This window comes from Gallus gallus, chromosome 1 (assembly GCF_016699485.2).
Source record: "Gallus gallus isolate bGalGal1 chromosome 1, bGalGal1.mat.broiler.GRCg7b, whole genome shotgun sequence".
NCBI lineage: Eukaryota > Metazoa > Chordata > Aves > Galliformes > Phasianidae > Gallus > Gallus gallus.
Window position 1 is genome coordinate 111144390 of NC_052532.1, and position 25875 is coordinate 111170264.

A 25875-nucleotide genomic window follows, 5' to 3' on the forward strand; every position below is an offset into this window, starting at 1 on the left:
GAGTGTACATGCATCCTGTGATTGCATGGCTTATCACCAGCTGGGCAAGGGGTGAAGTTCAACTCCGTGTTGGCTGAGCCTCAGGATTCTCAGACATATAGGTTTCAAACATTTTTAAGCCCAGGTCTGCCAGATGCTCACTGAAATGGAACAACTAAGGTACTGTTTTTCCACTGTGTCATTTTGTCTAATGAACCAAGAATAAAGGTTGTTGAATTTATTAATCATTACAAAAATGAATTATGAATTAGCACTGATCTGACCCAAATATTTGGTTGGAGGTGCTGGTGGTAGAAACCTAGTTTTTAGTAATGCTATCTTGCACACTCTTACCACAGCAAGCATCCTGGTAAGTACTACACTACAAGATATATACTTCTTGAACATTCCCTTAAACATGGTCTTGGTGATTAAAGAACATAACAAGAATGAATGATAACAAGAAGTACAAAACTGGTTTTCAGAGTTTGATCTGGGATCTCCTGACATTAACACCGTTGTAGTAAGCCACTGAATAATTCACCTGTGAAGGTTTTTTTCTTGCATTATTGCTCTCCCAAGAGACCACAGAGAGGTCAGTAGGTGCGCTCTCTGACACTTCCCTTCTTGTTGACTTGCAGAACCAGGTAAGTTTTGAAATGATGGTATTGCACAGCTCTAAGTGACTCCTGAAAAAATATAGTTTTTCTCACAATCTTCTGTACCACTCATTAGAGAGCTTGCAAGGCCTGCTTAAAAACGACTCTCCTTTCCACTTACCTCATGGTAAAGCCACTACTGTCATTATTTTCCAGGAATTCATTGAATAGAAGCGTAGAAGTTTCTTCATGACTTAGGTAGCTCATTGTGCCATCAAAAATGCTTTGTTTGGAAGAATTTTCAAGCAGCCTGCTGATCAAGTTTTATACTTGATTTATTTCTTTACTGTAGAGTTCCATCTCTACTTAGATGTTGTGATAATAAAAATGCCAACCAAAGAATATTAAATTTATGTGATTTAATGTGGATTTCCATTCTTGCATTTCTGAGAAATAAATCTACCTCCTGAAATCCATACATTTAATTGGCTTATAATGTGCTCAAGTTTATTTTATTGATGCATTATGCAAAAGCATTGAAGATTTTGCTGCTTTATATGTATTTATTGTTTTTAATAGGTATTGTCTTTTGATGCCTATTTTGAGGAAGAAGTGCCTGATAAAAATCAAGAACCATATAGAATAAGACACTGTAAAATATACTTCTACCTTGAAGATGATACAATTCAAGTGCTTGAACCCCAAGTGAAAAATAGTGGCATAATTCAAGGTATGTATTTTTAATATAATTCTATTTTTTTTGCTGAAAGTGTAAATACTTTCAGCGAAGTCTTGGTCCATTTTAAGGAATACATGGCATGAATTCTTAATACTTAAAATGGACAGCGAGTGAATAGCTGTAATCATCTTATTATGGATCACAATGTGGACTTTTTTATTGCCTTACCTTTTGAAGATGTGGGTTCAGTAAGGCAGAATCCATTCGTACGCACACACATGCATTTTTTCTTTAATGCAATTCTTAGTCTTTTTCTTGGTCTTGTATCACTTCTGGAAAAGCAATTTGAATTCTGGATTTCCATTCCTGGTCCTGGCTCCTTCCTATGATAATAAATTCTCTAGCTGGAGCTTTCTTATTGTTTATTAGAAGCTGCAGATATCTTTGCATTTACTGAAGGAGAGCACCTTTTGCACCTCTGGCTGTTGGTTATGATTAAAATGCCCTCAGCTGAGTAGTTTTTCCATGACACTTCTAAGCTGCCTTTCCTCAGAGTCCTATCACTTGGGCCAGCCTGAGGACTTGTGGAGGAAAGTTTAGTAAGCTGATTTACTGGAGTATAAATGAACTTGGTTTACATTAAGAAAATGTGATCTGGCAGTCAACATCCTATTGCAGAAGGGGAGCACAGCTGCTGCTTCTTGATGTTTATAGGTCACTGCCAAAATTAAAAAAAAATAATGCAAGAGATGTAGTCCAGATAAGCGGGATGTCTTGGGATGAGTATCTTGGGATGACTGCACTTCCCAGCCCCAGAAGATAGTTTGTATGTTCTGGTGGATCTTTGCACAGCAATTTATTATTTTTTTTTAAATTAACTCTTTGACTGTGATATTCTTTTTCCAAGATGATCAGATGCTATCAATTTATTTGTCTGCAGAATAGGATAATATTTAAAAGTGTCAAGCGCTTCATTTCTGTTCTACCTGGGACAAAATTGCCTGGGAATCTTATCTTAGAGTAGTACTTCGAACCATGCTTTCCCTGTGTTGAATAGTTCTTGCCAGAAATTTTGCTGGCTGTTCAGCAGGAACTGATTCTGAATTCAGAGGAGCTTCATCCTACTCCTACTGGAGCAATTGATTTTTTATGACCTAAAGAAAAGCATATTGGATCTTTTCTCCTGGGAATTTATAAGACACCCTGTCTCCAGCTATCTGTGTGAGGCTGGAAACATTCTCATGTGAAGGTTATCCTTGGCTTGTGTGTCATGGCAGTGGGAGCAGATGTTTCTAGATTACATGGCTTGGAACAAATGACTATCAACCAAGGAAATACAGTTAAACTAAGAAGCAACAGTTAAACTAAGAAATAAACTAAGGTGATGTCTTTGAGAGGGAAGCTGGAAACCAGGTTTGTTAAAGCAGGAAAGTGTAGCAGAAATGCTGAGTCATGGCCTGAACCAGTGATTGAGCACCTGGTGGGAAAGCAGGCCCAACCCAATGAACTCAGGTACATGCAATGCATGTGAGTGACCGGAAGGTGTGGAGCCAGGATCCACCCCTTCCCAGACCTTATTTAAGGGTTGACAGTGGAGGTGCGGGTATCTCACTGGCAAACCCTGCCTACCTGAGGCCTTCCAAAGGTAAGCAAAATTTTTTTTGTTTGTTTGTTTGTTTGTTTCTATGCCCATGGCTGCTGCTGCAGTGGGGCTTGTTCTCATTTGCTGCAGTCTTGGATTGTGCCACCCTGCTGTTACTGCTGTACTTTCCATCATATTATAGCCCTATATCATTACAGAAAGGAAATTCAAGGCTGATTGCTTTGTATCTAGCAGTAAGAATGAGTCTTATGCGTTGTCACTGCAGTATGAGATACGCAGTCTGCTTCTTCAGGCCTGATGTTCCTGGCAGTCTAGTGATGATCCTGAGGTGGCAGGAAGACTACAGTTTCCTCCTATTTCCTTGGCTGTATCTTGTGTTAATGGTAGTTGAAGTTATCTCTGGTACAAGATCTAAAATTAACCGCATAGTATTAGAGAGGAATTAGGATTTTCTCAGCCTTCTATGCAAGGGTGTTTTGAAGGCCTCTACAGCTTTGTGAGAGCAATTCTCAATATGAGATAAATGTGTATGTAGAAAACACTAATTAGGTGGATTAAAAAGAAGTGTCCTAGTATCTTCAAAGAGCGCTTCGTTTATTTGTTGCTGGTACATGGGTTGGTATGGAATCTCAGTTTATTGATTGTGTCAATAAGGGAAGAGATGCTTTAGATTGAAAGATTCCCAAACCAAGTTGGTGTATGGCTGGGCTTCACAGCTAATGAGATGACCTTGGGCCTATACTTTATCATAAGCATTTGCATAAAGATTCTTCTTAAGCTAGACATTCTTCTTATGTAGAAGAGCAAAAAAAAAATAAAAATGATGGAGATGCTTGTCAGAGAATTCTTGCTCCTATGTGTTTAGGCGATGACTTCATGCTCTATAAATGAATAAAAGCTACGAAACTGTTACCTTAGGGACAATAAGTTTGTTCTTGAATACGTGTAAAAGCAGTCTTAAACTGCTTATTTTTATAAGAATATGTATATAAAACGCATAAACCATAAAGTGCTTGTATGTGTATATATTTATAATCTGCTTAAACCATTACTTTTGCACAGTTTTCAATTAAAAATCAACCCATTGCCTCTTTTATCTCTTATATTGTTCATGTTCCCTGTTCTGATTTGTTCTGATTGAAAAGATGACTGAAAGGAACAGAAGCATAACTGTCTGCATTGTGAAGCTGTTAGGTTGAAGCACAAAGAAATGAAATTCTTGCCCATGATCATATAAGAAAAGTTGTAACAGGAAGAGAAACTGAGCTGAAGTTCAGGGTCTTAACCGTAATGCTGTCCTCTGTACCTACACTAAAATAGAATATTTCAGTTGATTTAAAACGCCTGGGTTCTGTAGGGGAGAGTTCAACTATAGGAGAGCTTGGCTTGTTGAGATAAGGGCAAATTGTACTGAACAAAAGAACACAGATGTGGGGATGTGGATGATGGAAAAACGTGTGGGAATTTTAAAGAACAGCATAGGCTTAGTTTGTGTGGACAATTATGGAGTTACAATTGCGGGGAAGGGGTGGTGTAAAGGATAAAAAGTAAACATTGGTGAAAAAGGTGCTGGATAGCTAAACTTTTGAGTTAATCTTTAGAATGCAGAAGGTAGTAGAGACCCTGATTTGCATGCACACCCAGGTGGAAGAGATGTAACAGGGACAGCTGCTCTTAGGAGTTCTCTTGAAGAGCAGTTATTGCATTGATGGTATAGATCAAAGGCTGATGGTTGGATAGATCAAAGGTAGATCTCTGTTTGTCTGGTTAGTGCTTTGAGGCCACTGGATTACCAGTGCTTGTGCCATATCCCACAAATGAGAGCTTGATAGTCTGTATGAGTCTCCCTGGGCATGGGGGGGATTAAGAAATGTAGTCATTTCCCTCTGTGCTCCCCCTTCTGTGGTTAGTTCTTGTTGCTTTGTGGGGGGGAAAAAACTTGGAGAGGCTTATAGACTGCAGGAAGATTTTGTGAAGGAACACCTGGTAAATAAGTTAGAATTCCTAGATTTAATTATGATTTTACAAAACTAAAACAAATTGGCTTTAAAAAAGCCAGAGGATGTGCTTCTACCAGTGACCGAAGTCTCAGAGTGATAAAGTAAGTGATCTGTGGGAAATGTATTCTAGTGACTGTAAAAAGTGCTTTGTGGAATTGGCTGCTATACTTAGACATGAATTTAGACAGTTAAGGTTACTACTCAATGATTGAAATTTAAAGTACGTTTAATTTTGGAAACTGCCTTGATGTAGATTGAAAAAATATTTTGAAAATTCTTAGGAACACTGGAGGAAATCTATAGAAACAATCTACAAAAGTGCAAAACACACAAGAATGCAGAGGCCAACCTGAACTTGAGAAACCAGAATCAAAGCAAAAAAAATACCAGGGCAATCACAGTACTCAAGAACTAATCAATGAGAAGGAATGAAAGGAAGAACAGTAAATTTTACCACATAACAAACTCAACAGTGTTATTCCAGAGCCAGGAAGCCAATTATTCTCCCTATATAAAACTAAGTTCTCCCCTTAGAGAGCTAGCCTAGATGGGATGATACTAGCATTTTGTGGTTCTAATTTTCAGTTTAAAGGACTGTGGCTGGCTGATAGTGTCTTATCAAAAGGTTATTTATGTCCCATGGGTTAAAGTGTAGCTTCCAGAGCAATCCAGGCCTTGAGAGCCAGAGCGCAGTGGAGCAGCTGGCTGGTTTTCCCCAAGGTCAGCCAGCTGAGGAAGAAAGTGTAGCTGCCTGCTGGCGAGGTTCCCAAGGCCGACTGGCTGAAGAGGAAAGTGCAATTGGGAAAGTGAAGCTGCAGGCAGCTCCTCCAGTATAACTGATAATCTACAAGTTTAAGGCCTCCTTGGAGCCCTTAAAATAATTGTGATCTTGCTGTATTTAGTGGTGGCCAAAGCGGGATCTGGCATCTTCAGCGATGGGTGACTAAGTGAATGTGAGAAGCTCCCTTGCTTCTTGGGAGGAATTCTTTGTGTTGCAGGTATAGCGATGTTTACTTCTTTTGGTGTAAGCAGTCAGAGTGTGCAAAACTCAAGTGTTACCCATCCCACTCCTCTCTAATACGCTCCTGAGTAGTGCAGAGGGAGTAAGCTGTACTGAGGAAATTCTTGATACCGCTTTGTCTTTCTGCAGAGCAGTGTAGCAACAGAGACCAAATCATGTGTTGCCCAACTGCATGTGCTGCCCTGTAGTCAGAAATCCTTTATTGCTATTAAGGTGTCCTTAAGCTGCTGCTGTAACTGCCAAATAATCAGAAACCCTCAGAGAAGAAAAAATCTGCAACAAATTGTGATGTGGGAATCTTTTACCACCACCGTTGTCAGAGAGAAGCAGCACACCAACTTCCTTTACAAGAACATGGTATAGAGGAGCTGTAGGCTGACCAGATGCAAATATTTAGGATCCTGATTAGTACTGCAGTCAGATAGCCTGCTCAATAAACTGACAGAAGACATCCATCCTTGGCAATGAGATTGTTGCATGTGCACAGATCCTCCTACGATGATTTCTAACATGTTTCTAGAAGTAAAAATAGAATTATTTTCCAGAAGAAAGGTCCCATCACTTTTTAAATTGTTCTAACCTGAGCTCATCCCATTTTATTAAATTTCAAGTTCAACAATATGAAATATTTTCTCCACGTGTGTAGATCAGACACAGTAATATCTAATAGAAATGAAGGCACGCTAGGCTTGATATTATCTGTATGAGACATTTTCCATTAGGAAAGAAGTTCTTATCCCCTCAGAACAAAATGGGTGTGTACTGTACTTTGAAAAGAGATATGAAAAATAGCTGCACGTTTATTTACTGGTTCTGAGGTGAATATAACTTCAAGAAGCATGTCAGAAAATTGTAAACTATATTTTAACTAAAATTATAATCAACTTTTGCATTAATGTGGGGGTCTGTTCTGGTTAGCACATCATCTCTTGATTTTCATGTTTTTATTGGAGCAATTCAAGGATTAAGCAAAATTAGGTGGCATTTTGGAAGTATGTGTTTTTGTTAATGGTAGTGCTATGGGGTCTTGGATCGTGTTAAGATGCATTAATTACTATGTTTTCTAACTAATATTTTTGCAGAGATACCTCTTAAATATATGTATGTTTAAGCAGATAGAACTTCAAATTTATTTCATAGTCAAAGGTCAGATTTGGTACATGTGAAACATTAGTATGCTGAAAAGCTCTACACTAATTTATTTAATGTGAATGTAAAGCAGAATTGTGTTGTTGCTTTGTTCCCCTGAAAATTTATGGGAGTTGAACTAATTATAGGAGTTGTATTGTAAGAGTCTACTCATGATAGGAGTTAGAATTTAACAAACAACTCCGATAATGTAGTAGCGGAAGGTATTTCATACAGATTAGTCCCTGGTGAAATAAACTGAACAGTGAAGAATTTCCATGGAGTAATTCAGAAATAAGGCCAGTAAAACACTAAAGAAAAATACACAGCAATATATTTCTCCCACGTCCTCTGCCTCTGTTCATCTTCCCTCCGCTCCTTCCTACCCCCAAATGGAAAAAGCAATGCTGGAAAACCATCAAAAGTAACTTAGAGGGAAACACTACCAGATGCACAGCTGTAGAGCCCTGGAAAGAGATCCAGTTCTGTAATGAGAGATAATGAGATATACTTTTTAGATAACTGTGTCTAATTGTCTATTGTTGCAGTAGTAGGTTAGTACTTGAACTATTTTTAGCTTTGGAATTTTTGTGTGTCTACTGTAGTTGTTTTCAAGTTGCACCTTTTATAATTATTGTAGTTATAAAGTTGCTAGGAAGGTATGGTGGCAAGGAATTGTTGTAATCATATGGGCTGGTGGTTTCTACCTTAGGCAGTGGGTATCTGCATTACAAAGCTGTTGTTACAGAGACATCTGAGTTGGTAAGCACAACAAAGATGCTGAGATTGAGGACATCTTTGTATTCTCTACGTGTTATTTTCACACAGTGACACCTTTGTATTGATGTGGCAAAACTTTCACAGCTATTCTTTTTGTTCTCTTGTAATGCTGAAAACAAGAGTTTAGTCCCAGGTTTGCCAATCTGAAGTTCTCTGGGAACTCAGACTTTACTCACAATAAGTCATAGCTTGTCATATGTGCAGCTGCATAACTTTCCTTTAATGTACATATCAGTTATTTGTTTAACCTGCTGAGGCTGTTGTTTATAGGGTATTTTTGAAATACATGTTGTACCTCAGAATCCTGGAATGGTTGAAGCTGGAAGGAATCCTTAAGATAATCTGGTCCAACTCCTCTGCTCAAAGCAAGGCCACCTAGAGCAGATTGTCCAGGGCCATGGCCAGCAGGGTTTTCAGTATCTCCAAGGATGGAGATTCTACAACCTCTCTGGGAAACCTCTTGCAGTACTTGCCTACCATCACAGTGAAAATGTGATTCCTTGTGTTTAAACAGATTTTTTTTTTAAATTTGTACCCATTGCCTCTTCTCTTGTCTCTGGGCACCACCTGGCTTTGTCTTTATTGCTCCCCATCATGTATTTATAGGCATTGCAGAGGTCTCCCTTAAGTCTTTACTGTTCCAGGGTAAGCAGTCCCAGCTCTATCAGCTTTTCCTCGTATGAAAAGTCTCTTCATTGTCATCAGTGAGTACCTTTGAAGCATTACCCAATTCATCAATATGAGTTTTCAGCTGATAAACATAAGCAGATTCCTCCTCTTTTTAAATGTAGTGAATGTAAACAAATCCAATGCTCCTGAAATTTCAGTGCCTACTTTCACGTAAATATTCTAAAGAAGAAAACTTGTCTACTAGCTTTACTAAAGTTCAAATCTTTTTTTTCCTTTTTCTCCTCCCTCCCCCCCTCTTTTCTTCATTTTTTACTTTGCTTGATTGGCAGCCCTGCCTATGGCAGAGGTGTTGGAGCTTGATTATCCTTGAGGTCCCTTCCAACCCAAGCCATTCTATGATTTTTTTTTTTTTAAGGAAGCTCAATTGAATGCCCTTGCCTCCAAACCTGATAGGTCAGGCTTTTTCCCTTAGTAGGGCATTTTTTTTTTTCCATGACCTTGATCATATATGACTCTTGTCACCCTACAGGGCGTACAAGACAAATTTTATACCTCCCATATGTTCCTACCGTGTGGTTTTTTTATTGCACAACATTGTGGTTTCTTTAGAAGAAAAATTCGTTATTCTAATGAGTGCAGGAGACTAATGGAAGTGAAAGATGTCTCTTCTTTTAATGAAAGCAATGGTTGTGCTGTTCTTATGGGATGAAGTACTGACCTGTTACCTTTGAGCAGCAAATGGGAATTCCTTTCTATTTACAAAGGTGGTAGCTTTCTGTATTAGCCTAAGTTTTGTGCTAGAACTTGAAGTGCTAGAAGATGATCATTGTGAAGTGGTGTTGTTATTAAAATAGGATCCTCTTATCTGATAGTTCCTTTGCTGAGTGAAGGTTATTTTTTTTTCCCCCCATATAGTTTCATCTGCTTTGGTTGTATACTGATACATAGGAAATTAGCATGCCTGTGAAATGATCCTCAGAGCAAAGGATGTTCACTCTTTGAATTTATTCTAATTCTTTTGCAGGAACTATTGTTCGACGTCATCGGATTCCACTTCCATCTCCTAATGAAGATCAGTTCTATACTATAGATCATTTCAATATCAACGCAGAAGTGATCTTTTATGCTCGAAGATACAAGATTATAGATTGTGACCAGTTCACAAAACATTTCCTGAGGAAGATGGGATTTAAATTAAATCCTCCAGGAAATCGTCCAGATGACCCATATACCAAAGAGCGACAAAAGGTCAGATGAGGCAGTAAAAGTGAATACGTGATTTTAATGAAAGTGCAATTTCTGTTAGTAATGTGTATGATATAAAATATTTCTCTGAGCAAAAAATGTACCTATTTCAACATAATGAATCACAAGAGAGAACTCGCTTTTTAAAATATGACTACATGGCTCATTGTACTAACATAGTTTTTTTCCTGATGTGTTCACATACCTTTTGAAAAAGAAAAGAAATGAAATGTGATGAAATCTTTGCCTTTTGTCTGTGTGTGCATTATCTTAAAGCTGATCTAGTAATACGTATCTCTCATGGCAAAAAAAACCCACCAAATGTTGAACGAAAATTCTCCTTAAGTTGTGTGCGGAGTAGCTAAACAATGTTAAATTTACCCTCTACATAACATATTTTCAGCCTTATGTATATAAATCAGGTTCATAATAATCAGTGTTGCTGTCTGTCTTTTCATATGGCCTCAAACTTTAACCAGCAGTATTGATTAGGAATAGCACTGTCATGGATTTTCATGTCGTACTTGATGTGTAGTATTGATAAATTACTTTTCTCTGTAAAGATTGGTTGGTGGATTAGTGGAAACAAATGCTATGTATTAAAGAAGCGTCACAAAATTGTTCTTTGAGTTGGAATAACAATATTTATTCTCACAATGTCTGAAAATAAACATTGTAGTAGTATGTTTTCTGTGCATATAATTGTCATTTCTGTAAGTACAACAGACTCTGATCTCTTTTGGATGAACTCCTCAGGAGTGCTCATTACTTAATTAAAAGATTTGGGGTGGAAATGGCTCTCTCCAGCCACTTCAAAACAGGGGGGTACAAGCACAGTTATTCCTGAACTAATTAATTAGGATTAGGATGCTAAATTAACTTAAATGAGCAGATGTTTGATCCTTTTTGACTGCATTTGTCAGTGTCAGCCATTCCATGTTCTACTTAAATTTTGCTTGAGTTGACTGAATGACAACACTTGAAAAGTGTTTAAAGGAAGATGTAGTTGGAATTGTGATTCAAGCACATTTCTGGCTTCCTGCAGACTCACTTTATTGGTCTCTTCATATGTCATCTTTTTTGAATGGGTAAAGGAAATTCTTCTGCCACATAGAATCCAGCACTCTGCAGCTTTACTGCTTGTGAGCTTTTATTTGAATGCTGCTTCTGTTTTCCTGAGTGTGTGTAGCATCCTCCAAAAATCTCAGGTTTTCAGCTTCTAAATGTTATACGGATTCCTCTTTGCAGGGCTTGAGGTCTTTTCTCTAGGCATAGCAGTGGGAGTGTTGTTTCCATTAGGAGATAATGACAGTGCATTTCACGGATGGTACAGGTTTTCTCCTGACTTGTTAGGACTGTTGGCCCATGATAGGTAGCATGCTGTGGTAAATCCACCCTAGTGCTCCGAAGGCAACAAATACTCTGTGCTATAAATAATTTATCACTTCCTTCATCTCAAGGACCTTTCTGAAAGAGAAACAAAGGTCAAAAGCAATTTGAAATTGCTCTTGTTTATTTTCTGAAGGCACTTCTTTCTTAATACTTTTTTTAGTAATGGTGTAAATAGTATTTCATTTATTGAGATTGTGTAGAGTTATTTGAAAGTCCAAGAAGCATGTTCTAATGTTAGATGGTACCATGAAGTTTGGTATTCTATCTTTAAGAGCAAGTCATTAAAAAGATGCTTTTCTTAATTTCTCCTTAATTTGCAGATCCTTGATAGCGTGAACCCATTGCGCCCCTATGAGCGCATTGACACTTTGAAACAATTTCTGGAGCATGATGGGCATGTTTTACGCTTTTACTGTGTGTGGGATGATCCAGAATCCCTGTTTCATGATCCACGGGAGCTTGTTCTGCACTATTACTTGTCTGATGATACTATTGATATAAAAGAAGTAATACCAGTAAACTCAGGCCGGGACGTAGTTCCACTTTTTCTCAGAAGAGATAAGCTTCCAAAGGTGAGGAATGAAAAATTCATTCTATTTTAAATTCTTTTGCTAATAAGGAAATATTGCATGCATTGTTTTGCAACCTACTCTAGGGAATCTGCTTTGGGGGGGTGGGCTACATAATCTTGGGTCCCTTCTAACCTCTACGACTCTGTGATGCTGTGAAAATCTTGCCTTGCAATTGTTATGATGTTTAGAACATATCATCAGAGCCTAAATCATAATTGCATGGTTTCAGTTTTTTGAATACTGATTCATACAACTTCAAGAGATTGAAAAATAAAGTTTCAGCTTGTCACACTTAAGTTAAAAGAGATAAAATTTAGGTAGAAAGATATCCCACAGTTTTCTTTCTCCCAAATTACTGTATTAACATAAATTCATAAATAAATCCATACAGTAAAGGAAATTCAGAAAATTAATTGGTACTGGTAGATGAACTAACACTGAGGTGAATTCAGATTTGATCCATGTGGATTGTATTTAGAACCTTTGAAAAAGTCCAGTTCTGGTACTAAGTAATATTACATTTCTGTAGCATACCTAGCGTGATTTCTTAAGTTTGAATTCATGGATTTGAGTCCTTTTATAAAAAGCTAGTTAAAATCGATCAGAATCCATGAAAAATCGTAGGCATTAATCAGGTGTTTATTAAAGGAAATTCATCTCCGATAAATCTTAAAGGATTTTAGTCCTGTGTAACCTATTATGATGATAAAGTTAACAATCTGGGTACGCCTCTGTGTCACTCCAGGCAGATCCTGGTGGTAGAAAAAAGTCAACCTACAGATGAAATAAGACACTGGGGCATCTCTTCCCTCTTGTCCTAATACTTTTAATTTATCTGTTGCACCATAGGTTTACTGGAGATTTTTGCAGTAAAACCCTAACAGCAAAATGCTTGCTGCTCTCACTTAGAGCATCCTGCATTCTGAGCTGCTGATTTAGCAATGACTCTATGCTGACAGACCCCTTCTACTAGTGAAGTGCATGGCAATGTTAAAGGCTAGCTTCTTCCTCTAATTTATGTGACAATTTGGAGAAGAACAGCAGCCAAAAGTTGGGATATCAGGGAAGGTGCTATGACAAAATAATGTACTTTAGTTACTCTGCATTGGCATTTTGCTGATTTGCATATTAAGTTTGATATTCTTGGGATATTAATTGCATTAATTACTATTGTGACTTTGAAACTTATGGTAATACTCTCCTCTTCATTGCAGAGAAGTTAGACTAGATTACCTTTAAAGGTTCCTTCAAACTCAAATGATTCTATGATTCTTTGGTATAAAAAAATAATATTTCTCCCAATAACCATACTGACTTGAATCCCCTGATTTTATGCAGTGGTCAACTCATTAGGACCAACCCCGAGTGGTTCTTTGGCATACTTTTTATTACTATTATTGTTCAAAATAATAGCCTTTAGAGCAGATGTTGGCAAGGATATGCTGCTAATCTTTACTTTCCATTTGCTTCCAAGAGAAAAAAAAAAAAGGCTTCACTCTTGGATACACAGTAAGATTCTGAATGCTTATTCTGATGTAGACATCGGGTTTTAAGTTCATGGCATAAAATTACCTTAGAATTGACTAAAAATTCTCCCAAGAAAACACTGTTATAACAGTCAGTCTGTAAAAATAAATAAATATTCTTCGAAGGTGAGAGTTGTCGTTCTTTTTTGTTAACTGTGTTTCTTAACAGCCTGTCTCTTTTCTTGCAGTATGCTCCAACTGGTTTGTATCAGCCAGGCACGATCACCAGTCGCACTGTTCTCAACGTATTTGGAAATTTAGTAGGAAATAGAGGCCGTTACATTCTGGACAATCGTAAGGTCAGATATTATTGAATGCCTCCAAGTTGTTGAATGTCCTTAAAGTATTTTTTTTGTAATTTCCCTGATTATATTCTACAGTGAGAGAAGTTATTTGTAAAATTGTATTGCAGCTGGAGAATAGCTCATATCAAAACTACTGAAATTTACTGTGCCGTGTTTGTGAAAGTGAGGTAGCATAGCATGGACTCAAAACTACTTGCAAATGAAGCACGAAGATTGTATTTTGAGTCATGCATACTTAATGACCTACTTTGTAAGAAAGGTTGTATGACTGTGAGATTTATAGAGCTGCTATATAAATGTTCCCTATTTTATTAGACAGGAGCAGTGCATCAGGAATTTTACAGAGACAGCGACTTGAAAATAGGGGCAGTAATTAATGTTTGGGGAAGGCAGATAATGCTCTGTGATTGTGATGAATTCACTAAAGATTATTACAGGACAAAGTACGGAATTGGTAAGTAGCGATAATTATCGTTTCCTTACGAGCATTTTTATACCTCTGAGTTTGACAGAGCTGTCTTCAAATTTTATTACTGACAAAACATGTTCATTAAAGCCTTTTGCAATAACAATCTATTGTAGGCTGTTAACAGTGAAGCCGTAACTTTACAGGTGACCCAGGAGGGCATTTTTCTATGTTATTCCACTGAAAATCAGCACATAATGTCCATGATCAGTTTCTACTACCTTCATTTTTAAAGTAGAATGACAAAATAGTGATATGGATAGACTGTCATTTCTTCTTCTCTACTTCTCCCTCCTGTTCCAATAGCCATGTTTGCAGTCAGAAGTTAATAAAGGGCATGCACTATGTAGGGTAGACTCAATTATTCCTCATTATACTATGTTTCACTTTGTATGGATGTCAAAATCCTCATATAATAAGATTTTCTGACACAACAGTAGTCTGTCACATTACTGTTTTTTGCAGTGTAGTTTTGTGTGCTGAATCGTTAGAGTATTTATCCTGTGAGATTTCACTACTGAATTCTGGAAACCTTTAGCAAGTATGCTCATAATGGAAAAGCATTTTGGACGTATATAACAACAGAGTGTTTAATTTATCTGTCTGAATTTTCTCAGTCTGACTTGTTTGTGGTTCTGTATTATAGACATCACCCTGCAAAAATAACTTAGTTGGTTTCTGGCAGTTTATTCATTCAAGAAATACGACTGAGTGTCTTGACTGTTCAGATATGATTGAAAGAATCCTACTATGGCCTTTCTTACATGGAGAAACAAAATAGCTGGGCAGACCTTTTTTTTTTTTAACCTTGACTTGTAATCAGAATGCACTGTTTAGATCAAAACCTGTTTGTTGCATTGAGGGAATTAAATCGTGTACTACTGCCATTACAATGCTAAATTTTTTAGTTGGCAAAACATGCCTCATTAGAGCTTTTAAAATAGCAGTTTGAAATATCTGTTCCAAAATAAGTCTTTTTTTATACTGGCCAGTGTGTAAGGAAGCCATATTCAATAACCATACTATTATTTATAATAACAAATAGTCTAACTCCAGAGATGGAAAACAGGGTATTTCCCTCATAATTTTTTCAGCCAAGATTGTTGCCTCTGTTTGGCAGCAGTGTCCTCTCTGCCTGAGCACGATATCTTGGAACAGTGAATGGGGATTTCTTATTCACAGACAGGAGATAAATGAAATGCAGCTGTCCATTCTGAAGCAACCAAGCAGTGCTACTGTTATGTAAGGACGAAGTCTTCCCCTGTAATGCTGGCTCAGTAATTACTGGTTATGTTTCTGGATGTTAAAGTTATTTACTCTAGAAGTTAAATGAAGTCAGAAGTTGATGAGGTGAAGAGTTGCAGAAAATTGAGACTGTAGGTGATCTAGTCCATTCTGTTTGTTCTGATGGTATATACGTAGGCTGTCACTGCCTGATGCTTGTATAGCCTTTCACTAACATCCTTCAGAAGAAACTTACCGGCCTCTTAAGGTATCTTGCCATAGATGCATAGTTAGAAATGTTGTTTAATAGCTACTTTGAAGCTGGTTTGTGGAAACTGAGAGTAACTTTTTTGCCTTACTTTTGTTCTCAATCCTTGATTATGTCAGCAGGGGGGGGAGCAAACCTGCTACCTTGGACTTCTGGAGGGCAGTCTCTGAACTGCTCAGCATGCTGGTAGGGGGAGTCCCTTGGGATTCAGTCCTGAAGGGTAAAGGAGTCCAGGAAAGCTGGTTGCTTCTCAAGAAGGAAGTCTGAAAGGCGCAGGAGCAGGCTGTGTCCCCCTGTACTTCTAGATAAGCCAGTGGGGAAGAAGACTGTGGATGAACAGGGAGCTTTTCCTGAGGCTCCAGGAGAAAAAGGGAATCTTCCTCCTGTGGAAGAAAGGATGAGCAACTCAAGGAGAGTACAGAGAAGTTGTTATTATGTGCAGAGAGAAAACTGGAAAGGCAAAGCTCAGCTTGAACTCAACTTGCCTGTTGGGATAAAAGAGAACAAAAAACTTTTACAAATATATTAACTGTAAGAGGGGGGCTAAGGAGAATCGCCGTCCTTTACTGGATGCAGTGGGGAATGTGACCACTGAGGATAAGGGAAAGGCTGAGGTTTCCCAATGCCATCCTTATGTCTGTCTTTAAAAGTCAGACCAGTTATCCTCAAGGTACTTCTACCCCCTGACCTGGAAGCCTTGGATAGGGAGCAGAAGAAACCTCCAACAATTCAGGTAAAAACAATTAGAGACCTACTGCTCCACCTGGACTGCCACATATCCATGTGGCAGGATGGGATCCATCCAAGGGTACTGAGGCAACTGGCAGAGATGATAGCCAAGCTGCTTTCCACCATCTATCAGTGTTCCTGGACAACTGGAGAGGTCCCAGAGGATTCCAGGCTTACCGGTGTGGCTCCCATCTACAAGAAGGGTCATAAGGAGGATCTGGGGAACTACAGGCCCGTCAGCCTGATCCCAGTGCCGGGAAAGGTTATGGAGCAGATCATCTTGAGGGAGATCCCACCATGGGTGCAGGACAACCAAGGGATCAGGCCCAGCCAGCAGGTGTTTGTGAAAGGCAGGTCCTACTTGATCAACCTCATCTCCTTCTATGATCAAGTGACCTGCCTGGTAGAGGAGGGAAGGGCTGTTGATGTAGTCTACCTAGAGTTCAGCAAAGCTTTTGACACTGTCTACCACAGTATTGTCCTGAATTAGCTGGCAGCCTATGGCTTGGACATATACACTCTTTGCTGGGTAAAGAGCTGGTTGGATGGCTGGGCCCAGAGAGTGGTGGTGAATGGAGTTAAATCCAGCTGGCAACCAATCACGAGTGGTGTTCCCTGGGATTGGTACTGGGGCCTGTCCTGGTCAGAGGTGACCTTATCACTCTCTATAACTACCTGAATGGTGGTAATGATTAGATGGGGGTTGGCCTCTTCTCCCATGTAACTAGAGATAGGATGAGAGGGAATGGCCTCAAATTGTGTCAGGGGAGATTCAGGTTGGACGTTAGGAAATACTTCTCCAAGAGAGCAGTCAGGCACTGGAACAGGCTGCTTGGGGTCTTGGTGAAGTCACCAACCCTGGAGGTGTTCAAGAAATGTTAAGATGTTGTACTGAGGGATTTGGTTTAGTGGGAAATGTTGTTGATAGGTGGATGGTTGGATTGGAGGATGATCTTAAAGGTCTTTTCCAACCTTGGTGATTCTATGATTCTAAGGTTAGAAAAAATGTATGTATGACTCTTTTTAGCTAGAAGGGGCTAAGATTAGACTCGGGGTAGTTTTTTGGCTTAGAAGCAGTTATGTTTTGAGGGAGAAAGGTCTCATCTTTTATTCTTTGTGTTATCAATTTTGTTTCTGTGAACATACAAGGTAATCTCAAAGGACTTTGTCTCACAAAGTGCCAAGCATTCTGCCCCAATCCATTTAAACACTGAAATGTGTTTAGTTATAGCTTGAATCCAGGGAGACCATTTTGTTGAATGAGAGTAAGCGAGTGGAGCAATGAGTTCTTACATCAAGGCACAGTTCTCAGCACCTCAGTGCATCAATCCAGCTGTTTGTTATTGTGTTTTTACATCGCTCCCTTTGTATTTATACTCTTCTGCCAAAGCCATGAAAGAGGCCGACATTTATTTTTGAATCTGCAGTTTCGACATCAGTTGTTTTCCAATGGAATTTGCCCTTTAGGAGAATTACTGGTAGTTTAGATTTGCTTGGAACTGCATGATTATGATATCTGATGTATTTCCAATGTTGTTTCTGTCTGCTTTGCTCTTCATACCATTTGTGAAAAGTGGAGGAAAGCTTTTCCATGGGTAAACAATAGCTAATGCCCTTCAGTAGGAAGCTAATGACATCACTGCCATGTAACAATGCTGTGGTTTCAAGGGGAAAAAAAAAAAAAAAACCTTAGTGTGATATTATCTGTCTCTGTTTGCTAGTGAAGCTGCAGACAAGGAGAAAAATATTCCACGCCACGTGTTACAGCAACATTTAGGTGGCTGAAATGTGAAAGATACTGATGTGCAGTGGTAGGAAGATGATGCTTGTTCTTCTAATTAAATACAGTATCTCAGCACAGAGTTGAGTATAAAGTATGAATTTCAGTATAAATTGTCCTTTCTTAAAGAACAGATTGTTCCTTCAGGAACAAAACCAGTAAAATCTGGTTTCCTCCTGATTTTTATTCAATGTCCCAGCACCTCCCAAGCCTGCCTGTTACGCCTTTTGCAGCACCTCGTGATCCCTCTCATGTCCTGGTTCTCCTCACCCTCCCACCCCCTCATTTCTCAGGCTCCCTCTCTGACCTGCTGCCTGGGCAGAACAGTGTGCAGCGTGGTTGGCTGGCCATGTGCTTTTGGCCAGGCATCTGCTGTTGGATAACAGCTGACTTCTTGCTTTTTCCTCAGTAGGGGCATTAAAGCCTGCTCCCAATTTTCACTGAATTTGTCAGAGATCAAAATCTCTCTGGCATCTAACCTCTCCATTAAATGTGGTTGAGGCTGAGCAGCGGGATCTAAATATGCACAGAGAGGACTACGTGCATTTGCAGATGCCTTTTTTCCTCAGGTAGCTGGAATAATCATGAAGTAGGACTCTCTGAAAGGAGATTTTATTGGAATCAAAACACTGCCGAGTCTTAGCTGCACAGCTGATTTGGGGAAGACTGGATTTGTTTTAATTGCTGCATATAAAAGTTAGGAAGATGGTGGTATTGCTTTCTTATTGTACCTTTTACCTAAACTGTGAAACGTTCTCACAGAAGCCAAGTCTCCGCTATATGTAATGTAGATCTCACATATAAGGAACACCATGTTAGCAACGTTATCCCTCCAGGTTAACTCCAACTCCTCTATTGCCCAAGGCTAGTGGGATTTCTCTCTTTTATTCCTGGCTGTTCTTGCTCAGAGGTGTCTGTCCTGTTCCTCTGAAGGTAGAATTTTTTGCCTGCCTGCTATAGACTGATATTCAGTATGCTTATTGCTCTAATCCAGAGTATAAATCACTTGACTTTTCCTTGAAATATGTTTTTATGTCTAATGTGTGAAAGTTTTCCTACAGTTCATCAGCTGAGGGCTGAAGGTAGTCTTAGAATGTATATCATGGTCTCACAGTGTCTTTTGAAACTGAAAGCAGGCAAATTCTTATTCAAGCAAGCTTAATGCTGCCTTTGGCAACAGATCATCTTTGAGAAATTTTTCTCTGACTTAGAAGGCTCTGTCATCTTCAAATTGTTTGTATGCTAAAGAAGTGGCTGGATTTGTTCTTATTTCTTGCTGTTCCCCGTGCTTGTTCCAATCTCACTCAAGTTCTGAGGTAATGAGGAAACTTTTCTAGCACGTGGCAAATGTTTGGTATGCCAGGTGAAATAAACACCCTGATGGCAGCCCATCTCCTGCTGGGTATCAACTGTTGTACTACAGAGAGACAAAACTGTCCATGAAGAAAATATTTCTACTACTCTTTCTGGATCTAGAAACTTGTAGACCATGACTTTCAGCTTACTCACTACCTACTGTAAAGTCATGTTGAAAATGTTACAGAGTAGAAGAAAAAAAGCATTGATTCCTTTTCTAGAATGAACATAAGTATTTTTCTTAAGAAACAGTGATAACTTTGAAAGGAGTGTGTTCTATGTCTAAGTGCAAATTGTCTGTTGCTACCCTAACGGTGCATGGTAGAGCAAAGATGAAAACAGTCTGGAACTCAGGCATGGCTTCTAATTCAGTGCACTTACCTGGCTGCTTAGGAGTTGAAGATGCAAGTTTTTAACTAGTTTGCAAACTGATGTTTCTCTATGTAAAATTCTTTATGAATTTCCTTGTTCAAAGATGAGAATCTGGATGCATAATTCTTTAAAATCATGCAAACTGTAGGTGGCACAAGATTGGTTGTTTGCGTTGTTCTCTTTAGTGAATCTGAATGAAGGGAAGACATTTTACATTGGGGAAAGGATGAGAAACAAGGGACCGAATTTCTCTTTGGACTTAGTTATAACACCAAGCTTGAGTTGCGAGATCATAGGATCACAGAATGGCCTGGGTTGAAAAGGACCACAATGATCATCTGGTTTCAACCCCCCTGCTATGTGCAGGGTTGCCAACCACCAGACCAGGCTGCCCAGAGCCTGAGGTATTTAACATACTCTCTGGGACTAATGCTAATTCCTCTTAAGTGTATTTTCCTTTCAGTTTGTAAATCTAATTTTCACCAGAATGTGCTAAAATACATGTAAGTGGAAATGCTTTAGCATTTCTTGATTGATACCTTATGCAGTGTTCACATGCGTATACTGTGAACTGCATGTAAATGCATTAGTTTGTATTTTGAGCTTACAATTTCAACTGAATGTCCTGGCTTTCCAAACTGTTTTGGCAGGAAGTGTGTTATGTAAAGCTGTGCAGTGAGGAAGGCTTTTTTTTTTTCCCCTGCTAAAATATATTGTTAAAAACATCTACCCTTTAAGGAAGAAAGTAGTACTGAAGCTGAATACAGTGCATAACAAAAAATATTAAGGTTTTTAAGTAATATTACGACCCTGGTTGGAAGAACCTAGCTAACAGACTGTGCAGGAGAGCTAGTTGTACCGCCTGCAGCAACTGTGTGATGAGACATAGGATGTGATAAAGGACCGGCTCCACTCCGATACACAGCTGAAAGCCATTGCCTTTTGTTTGCATTGTAACTTATTAAAGTTGCTGTAGTGCCTGTGGATCTCAGCGGCGACTGCTGCCTTAATGCCATACGATCAGAGGAGGGAGTGACATTGCGTGGCTCTCTCTGTCCCATCTGCCGCACACGCACTAGGTGGCACTGTTGGAGTGCAGGAACGATCTTAATTGAGAATTCGGGTTTATGCACCCGCTCCACAAAGCAGAATTAAAACGTATATTAGGAAAGCAACAGTTCTTCGTCTGTTGGCAACTAAAGGGGTAGTCGCGTAGTAACTCAACATGCACCGGCTCAGAATACAGAACCAATGCCTCTGGGCATGGGGGTTTTCTTTTGGTGTCAATATATGTTGGTTTACCTACGTAGTATTTATTGTAACAGGAGCTGCATATATTATATTACATAACATGGCACATTGAGAATGTCTCGAGAAGCAGTTCTATCACAACTAGTACTTAGAGAATAATAGTTTGGAGGCATGCTGACACATATACTTACTCTTTGCCTGTGAAGGTAGCTTTGAAAACTTCTGAGTGGACTTTCTTTTGCATGGAGGCTTGGCCTTTGTATTTCTGAACTATGGAAAGGGCACGCAGTTTGTGTGGGGGGGAAGAAAAAATGTTGGCATGGTTTTACACCTCCCTTTTTGAGAGAAGGGAAAGGTACTGGTGCTTTCAGTTAGACCATATTCTTGTAAGAGATGAAGGCCAAAGGAAATAGTGTTGTATTTTCAAGGTAAAGAAGAACTCTGGCATCTGAATTCTTTCTGTATTTTTTAACTCCATACTGTTGTTAGGCAAGTTAGACTTGAAGGGGGTAAGTTGCTTTGATCTTCTGATATACTGCTGTTTAAAACATTTTAATAACAAACCACTTCAGAAAATGTTCCAGGTGACAACAGTTTTACCGTTGCCCTGTATTTGTGCTGAAAAATAAGCTACAAATGTAGATGATTCATCTCTCTTCAGTTCTGGGTAGAGAAGTTAAGTGTTGGAGAGAGAAACTTTATTTTGTTTGGTGAAATCTTATACACTGGTCACTTGCATAACTCTTCACTTCCTGTAAATTGGCTGTGAATTGTGATCCATCTTCCTGTCAAGTCTGCCTCATGTGTTTGTCCAACACTTGATAGCCAGGCCAGCTCTAGATTCCCTGGGACATGTCTCTGGCCAGCCAAGGTGTGGAGGTGGCACAACTCCACTTGGGCTGTGCTGAGCTGGCTGGGCTGCAGCAAGTGCTTTGACGTTCTCATTTTGCTTATGCTGGGGGAGGAAGGGCCCTTTGAGTTGCTGTGGGCAGCAAGCTGGGCATGAGGCCACAGCTGTGGTGGCCAACCATAGCCTGAGTGGCATGAAAAGAGCTCCCTGACCAACAATGGGAATGACTGTCCCCCCTCTGCTCAGCACACTTTGGGCCACGTTGAGGTACTGTGTTCTCATTTGGGTTGGTCAGTACAGGAAAGACACGGTCTGGCCAAGGCAATGGTCAGCATGGAGAAAGAGCCAGGGGATCAGGATTGCTCAGCCTAGGGAACAGGTGGCTGCTGGGCACAGACAGACACTTGCACCTACCCACTGCTGAGACCAAGCAGGCTGGTATACCAGTATGTGGCAGGAGGGCACAAGACAGTGGGGATAAATGAAAACCAGAGTGGTCAGAGTGAATACTGGGAAAAGCTTTCCCTCCTGAGGTCAGTGGGGCCCAGGGCAGCCTGCACAGGCTCAGTCCTGAGTTGTGTCATGTCCCAGCTAGACACAGCCCTGAGAGTGGGGAAAAAGGAGAAAAACCATCTGAAGCTCTGGATGAAGTTGAGATACAGACTGAAGCTATTGGTTTCAATGTACCAAAATGCACATAAAATCTTAAAATTCTTCTCATGTATGACATATATAAATGCATACAATTTTATTCATTCTTTATTTATTTTCTCCTTGGGATAAACAGTGGGTAATTACCGGTGGTCTCACAGGATAAAACTGAAATTTTAACTTACAGTTTTATTGTTCCATTCCACTTTGAAACTACATTTGTAATTTCTTTTGCCTGTGTATCTTAATGATTTTTGTAAAATATTTTAGGATCACAGACAAAATTCTGCTGTCCTTGATGAAACAATAATTTCACTGTTGGCTTCAATGGTGTCTTTTTTTTTTACTCTTTAACTGTAGGAGGGATCCTATTTCACTTTGATTACTGCTCTGTTAGAGAAGTAGGCTAATTAGTATTCATACTGAAATTTTAAATCCTTAGTAGAGTGGCTTCATCAGAACAAGAACAAATAAATCTTGCTGTCTTTATTATAGAGGATTTCACCCCAGTTCCATATAAAGCTCCACCACCTCCAAAAGCAGAAAAACCTATTCCACCATATACTGGATTTGGTTCTGAAGAGGATTCTCTGTGCTCCTGTATGAGTTTGCTTCCCAAGCCTCCTCAAAAAGATTTCAAGAAATTCATGGAAAAAGACAGGTATTTTGGTGAAAAATAATTACAACCTATTATTATTATTATTGTGAAGACAATGGATGTTAAATGGGAATGTAATTTTTTGGCAAAATATGCAGTTCATCCAACTTTTAGGGGATGGTTTACTGACACAGAACTCCAATTTTCTCTGAACTCAGCAAAATTTCTGGCCTTCCCTTCCTTCTCCCTCATTCCCTTCTGCTGTGTTCAGTGTCAATGTGATGGAAGTCATAGACCAGGATCTAGTCAGGAATTCTGAATGTTTCAGCAGTCCAACACTGATTTATTTTGCTGTTTGACTTTCTGACATTTTTGTCTGCTAATGTTCACATAGCTTGCCTACTGCAGTATTAAAGCATTAATCCTTTACTTTCCATTATGAAATACCTTGTCAGACAATGGTTGTTGAGACCTTAGTGAAAAGCAAAGTGACATGCTAGAGAACCAGTAACCACCTGTAAAACCTACATAAAAGAAGAAAACTATTAGAAAAGTCTTAGTAGTGCATATAATGGTACTGTAAATCATGTAAAACATAATGGCTTAACAAATATCAAGCTAGAAAGATCATCTGGTAGGCCTGATTTCATGGAAATGATGTTAGTGTGTCTTACCATTCAGAATTTGATTTGCAAATACACACATTACATACATTTTCTGTCTATAAATACTCTGGAAAGAAAGTTGGGCCTTCATTTACAACTAAATTTGAATACAAATTCATTTCAGAGCTTTGGCAGAGAAGTAATTTTCCCTGAAAATAATTCCTTTCTATCTGACTGAGGCTGGCTGGTTGAGTTGATTTAAGCTGAAAATGATTTTTTTAGAGAAGCAGGGAGCCTTATGGCCTTTCCCTTCTTGATCCAGAAATAACACGATGAATGTATTTTACAAGGCATAGGAGAATGCATCTCTAAGTGATTAAGACTTTTCTCATACTCTGTTTTTAATTTTTCACTTTTTTTTTTTTTTACTTTTTTAGATGTGGTCTTGAAAGTAACACGCTGCGCTTTCTTGCAAAACTTGTTACTGATAGTCCCATTGACAAGGACAGGAAATTCATTATTTGTTACTTCCTGAGTGATGATACTATTTCTGTTTTTGAACATTCACAGCGAAACACAGGTAAGATGTAGCGGTGTTTTGCAATCAGTCCCAGTCACTCTGCTCATTTGATTTCAGTTTACAGTAAACATTGTGGCCAGACTCAGCAGTAGCAGAAGCAGGGATGGAGCTTTTTAAGTGCAATGGGAATTACATCAGTAGATCTACCGTGTTATGTCATATAGCTGTATGTCATAATAATTTATAATTTTCATCATTCAGAATAACACTGTTCATTGTATGGCAGTACTACACAATATCCTTTGGGAACTGGAAGTTTAATGCATTTGAACTTTTATTACATTTTAATCTGCAAATCTGGCCTTTAAGCATCTGCTTTTGTTGTAGACAACATACAGGAATTGAACTGTAATTGCTGGCAAAAGGGGGCAGGAAATTTTAAGACACTGAGAATAGAAGAGTAAATCCTTCATTTTGCAAGGAGTTATGGTGGTGTTATATCTACATAATATCCTTTGCATCAAAACAGCTAATGAAGGCAAAACAATTTGTGACAACTTTTAATATACATTATTATTAATCATGTCATGTTGAACATCTAAAGAGTGAAGGTTTCCCTGTGCTACTACTATGTGTGTGCATGTGTATGTATCCATGTGGCACAGTAGCAGGAAGGACTGCAGGAAGTCATTCTGTAACTCAGAAGGGCAGAGGAGCTTTGGCTATGTGGATTCCTGTTGAAGAGATTAGTGGTTTTTTGGGAAGACTATGGAACATCTGTAGCAGTGGCATGGTATTTGTTAACTTTCTGAAGAACCCTGGTACCTCTCAAGAGGTGCAGTTGAAGGACTTATTTTAAAAAAACCTGCTGTCAGCCTCTGAAAACCATTGGGAAAGAAGTCAGATCATATCGTCTCAAAGAAGAGAGTAAAATAGGTACAGAAGTTTTTCTTAGTTATCTTGTAAGGCTCTTGTAGAACCTTGTGACTAGCTCTTTTGGTACTGTTTGAATTGTCCTATACCAGCTTCTTGACACAAAGAGCTTACTACAGTAATACCATATTACTTAATAGAGTATCCCAGGTACACTCTGCAACGATGACCATCTCACTTAATATTGACCTACTAGGTACTTTTAGTAGTAAAGCTACCTGTCTACAGCAAAGGCTTTCCCAGGGAGGACTGCTCATTCTTGTAAGCCTTCAGTGAAAATTAATTTTTACATTAATTCATGTCAGAATTGTGATGAACATCACATCCATGAAAAATGGAGATGTGAATATCTAAATCCTTCTGTACTCCTAGAGAACTCTTTCTGTGGCAGTGGTGCTACTAAGTCACTTAGAGTGCCTTTCGTCTGAGTAGGGTACTCTAGATGACTTAGGGAAGATGTGGGCCTTTTCAATGCGAAGAACTTCTAATGGCACCTGTGTGTATATCGAACTGTATTATGAATGCAGAAATAGAGACCCCATCCTCCACTTGAATACAAGCATTTTTCTGAGAAATATTTTGAAAATATGGAGAATACCTACCTTGGCTTCAATGCTCTTTCTCAGGTAGGCCTGCATAAGTGCAGCACCTTTATGGCAGCAGTGTCTTGTGAGTATTACTTTACTAGCTTTCTGCTCTCCAGTGGCTTGTAATGTATACAACTTCTTTTATATAGATAAGTGTACACACATGCATTTGTTATGTAATGCTGCTGTGAGGCTCAAGAGCAGCTCAGTTCTGTACTAGAGAATG

The 25875-nt window shown here is 39.0% G+C and overlaps 1 protein-coding gene across 2 annotated transcripts in view; it reads left to right on the plus strand.

The window, feature by feature from the left end:
- Positions 1–25875, plus strand: part of EFHC2 (EF-hand domain containing 2) — a 59486-nt gene that overhangs the window by 10723 nt on the left and 22888 nt on the right. The window contains exons 3-9 of one of the 2 annotated variants that reach the window (NM_001037829.3): positions 1158–1308; positions 9444–9667; positions 11377–11628; positions 13343–13453; positions 13775–13913; positions 22902–23067; positions 24047–24189. In NM_001037829.3, coding sequence (NP_001032918.3) covers positions 1158–1308; positions 9444–9667; positions 11377–11628; positions 13343–13453; positions 13775–13913; positions 22902–23067; positions 24047–24189 — 1186 coding nt within the window. Of the gene's footprint in view, positions 1–1157; positions 1309–2761; positions 2903–9443; positions 9668–11376; positions 11629–13342; positions 13454–13774; positions 13914–22901; positions 23068–24046; positions 24190–25875 lie in introns of those variants that run through there. The other variant, XM_046940415.1, reaches the window with a different exon arrangement.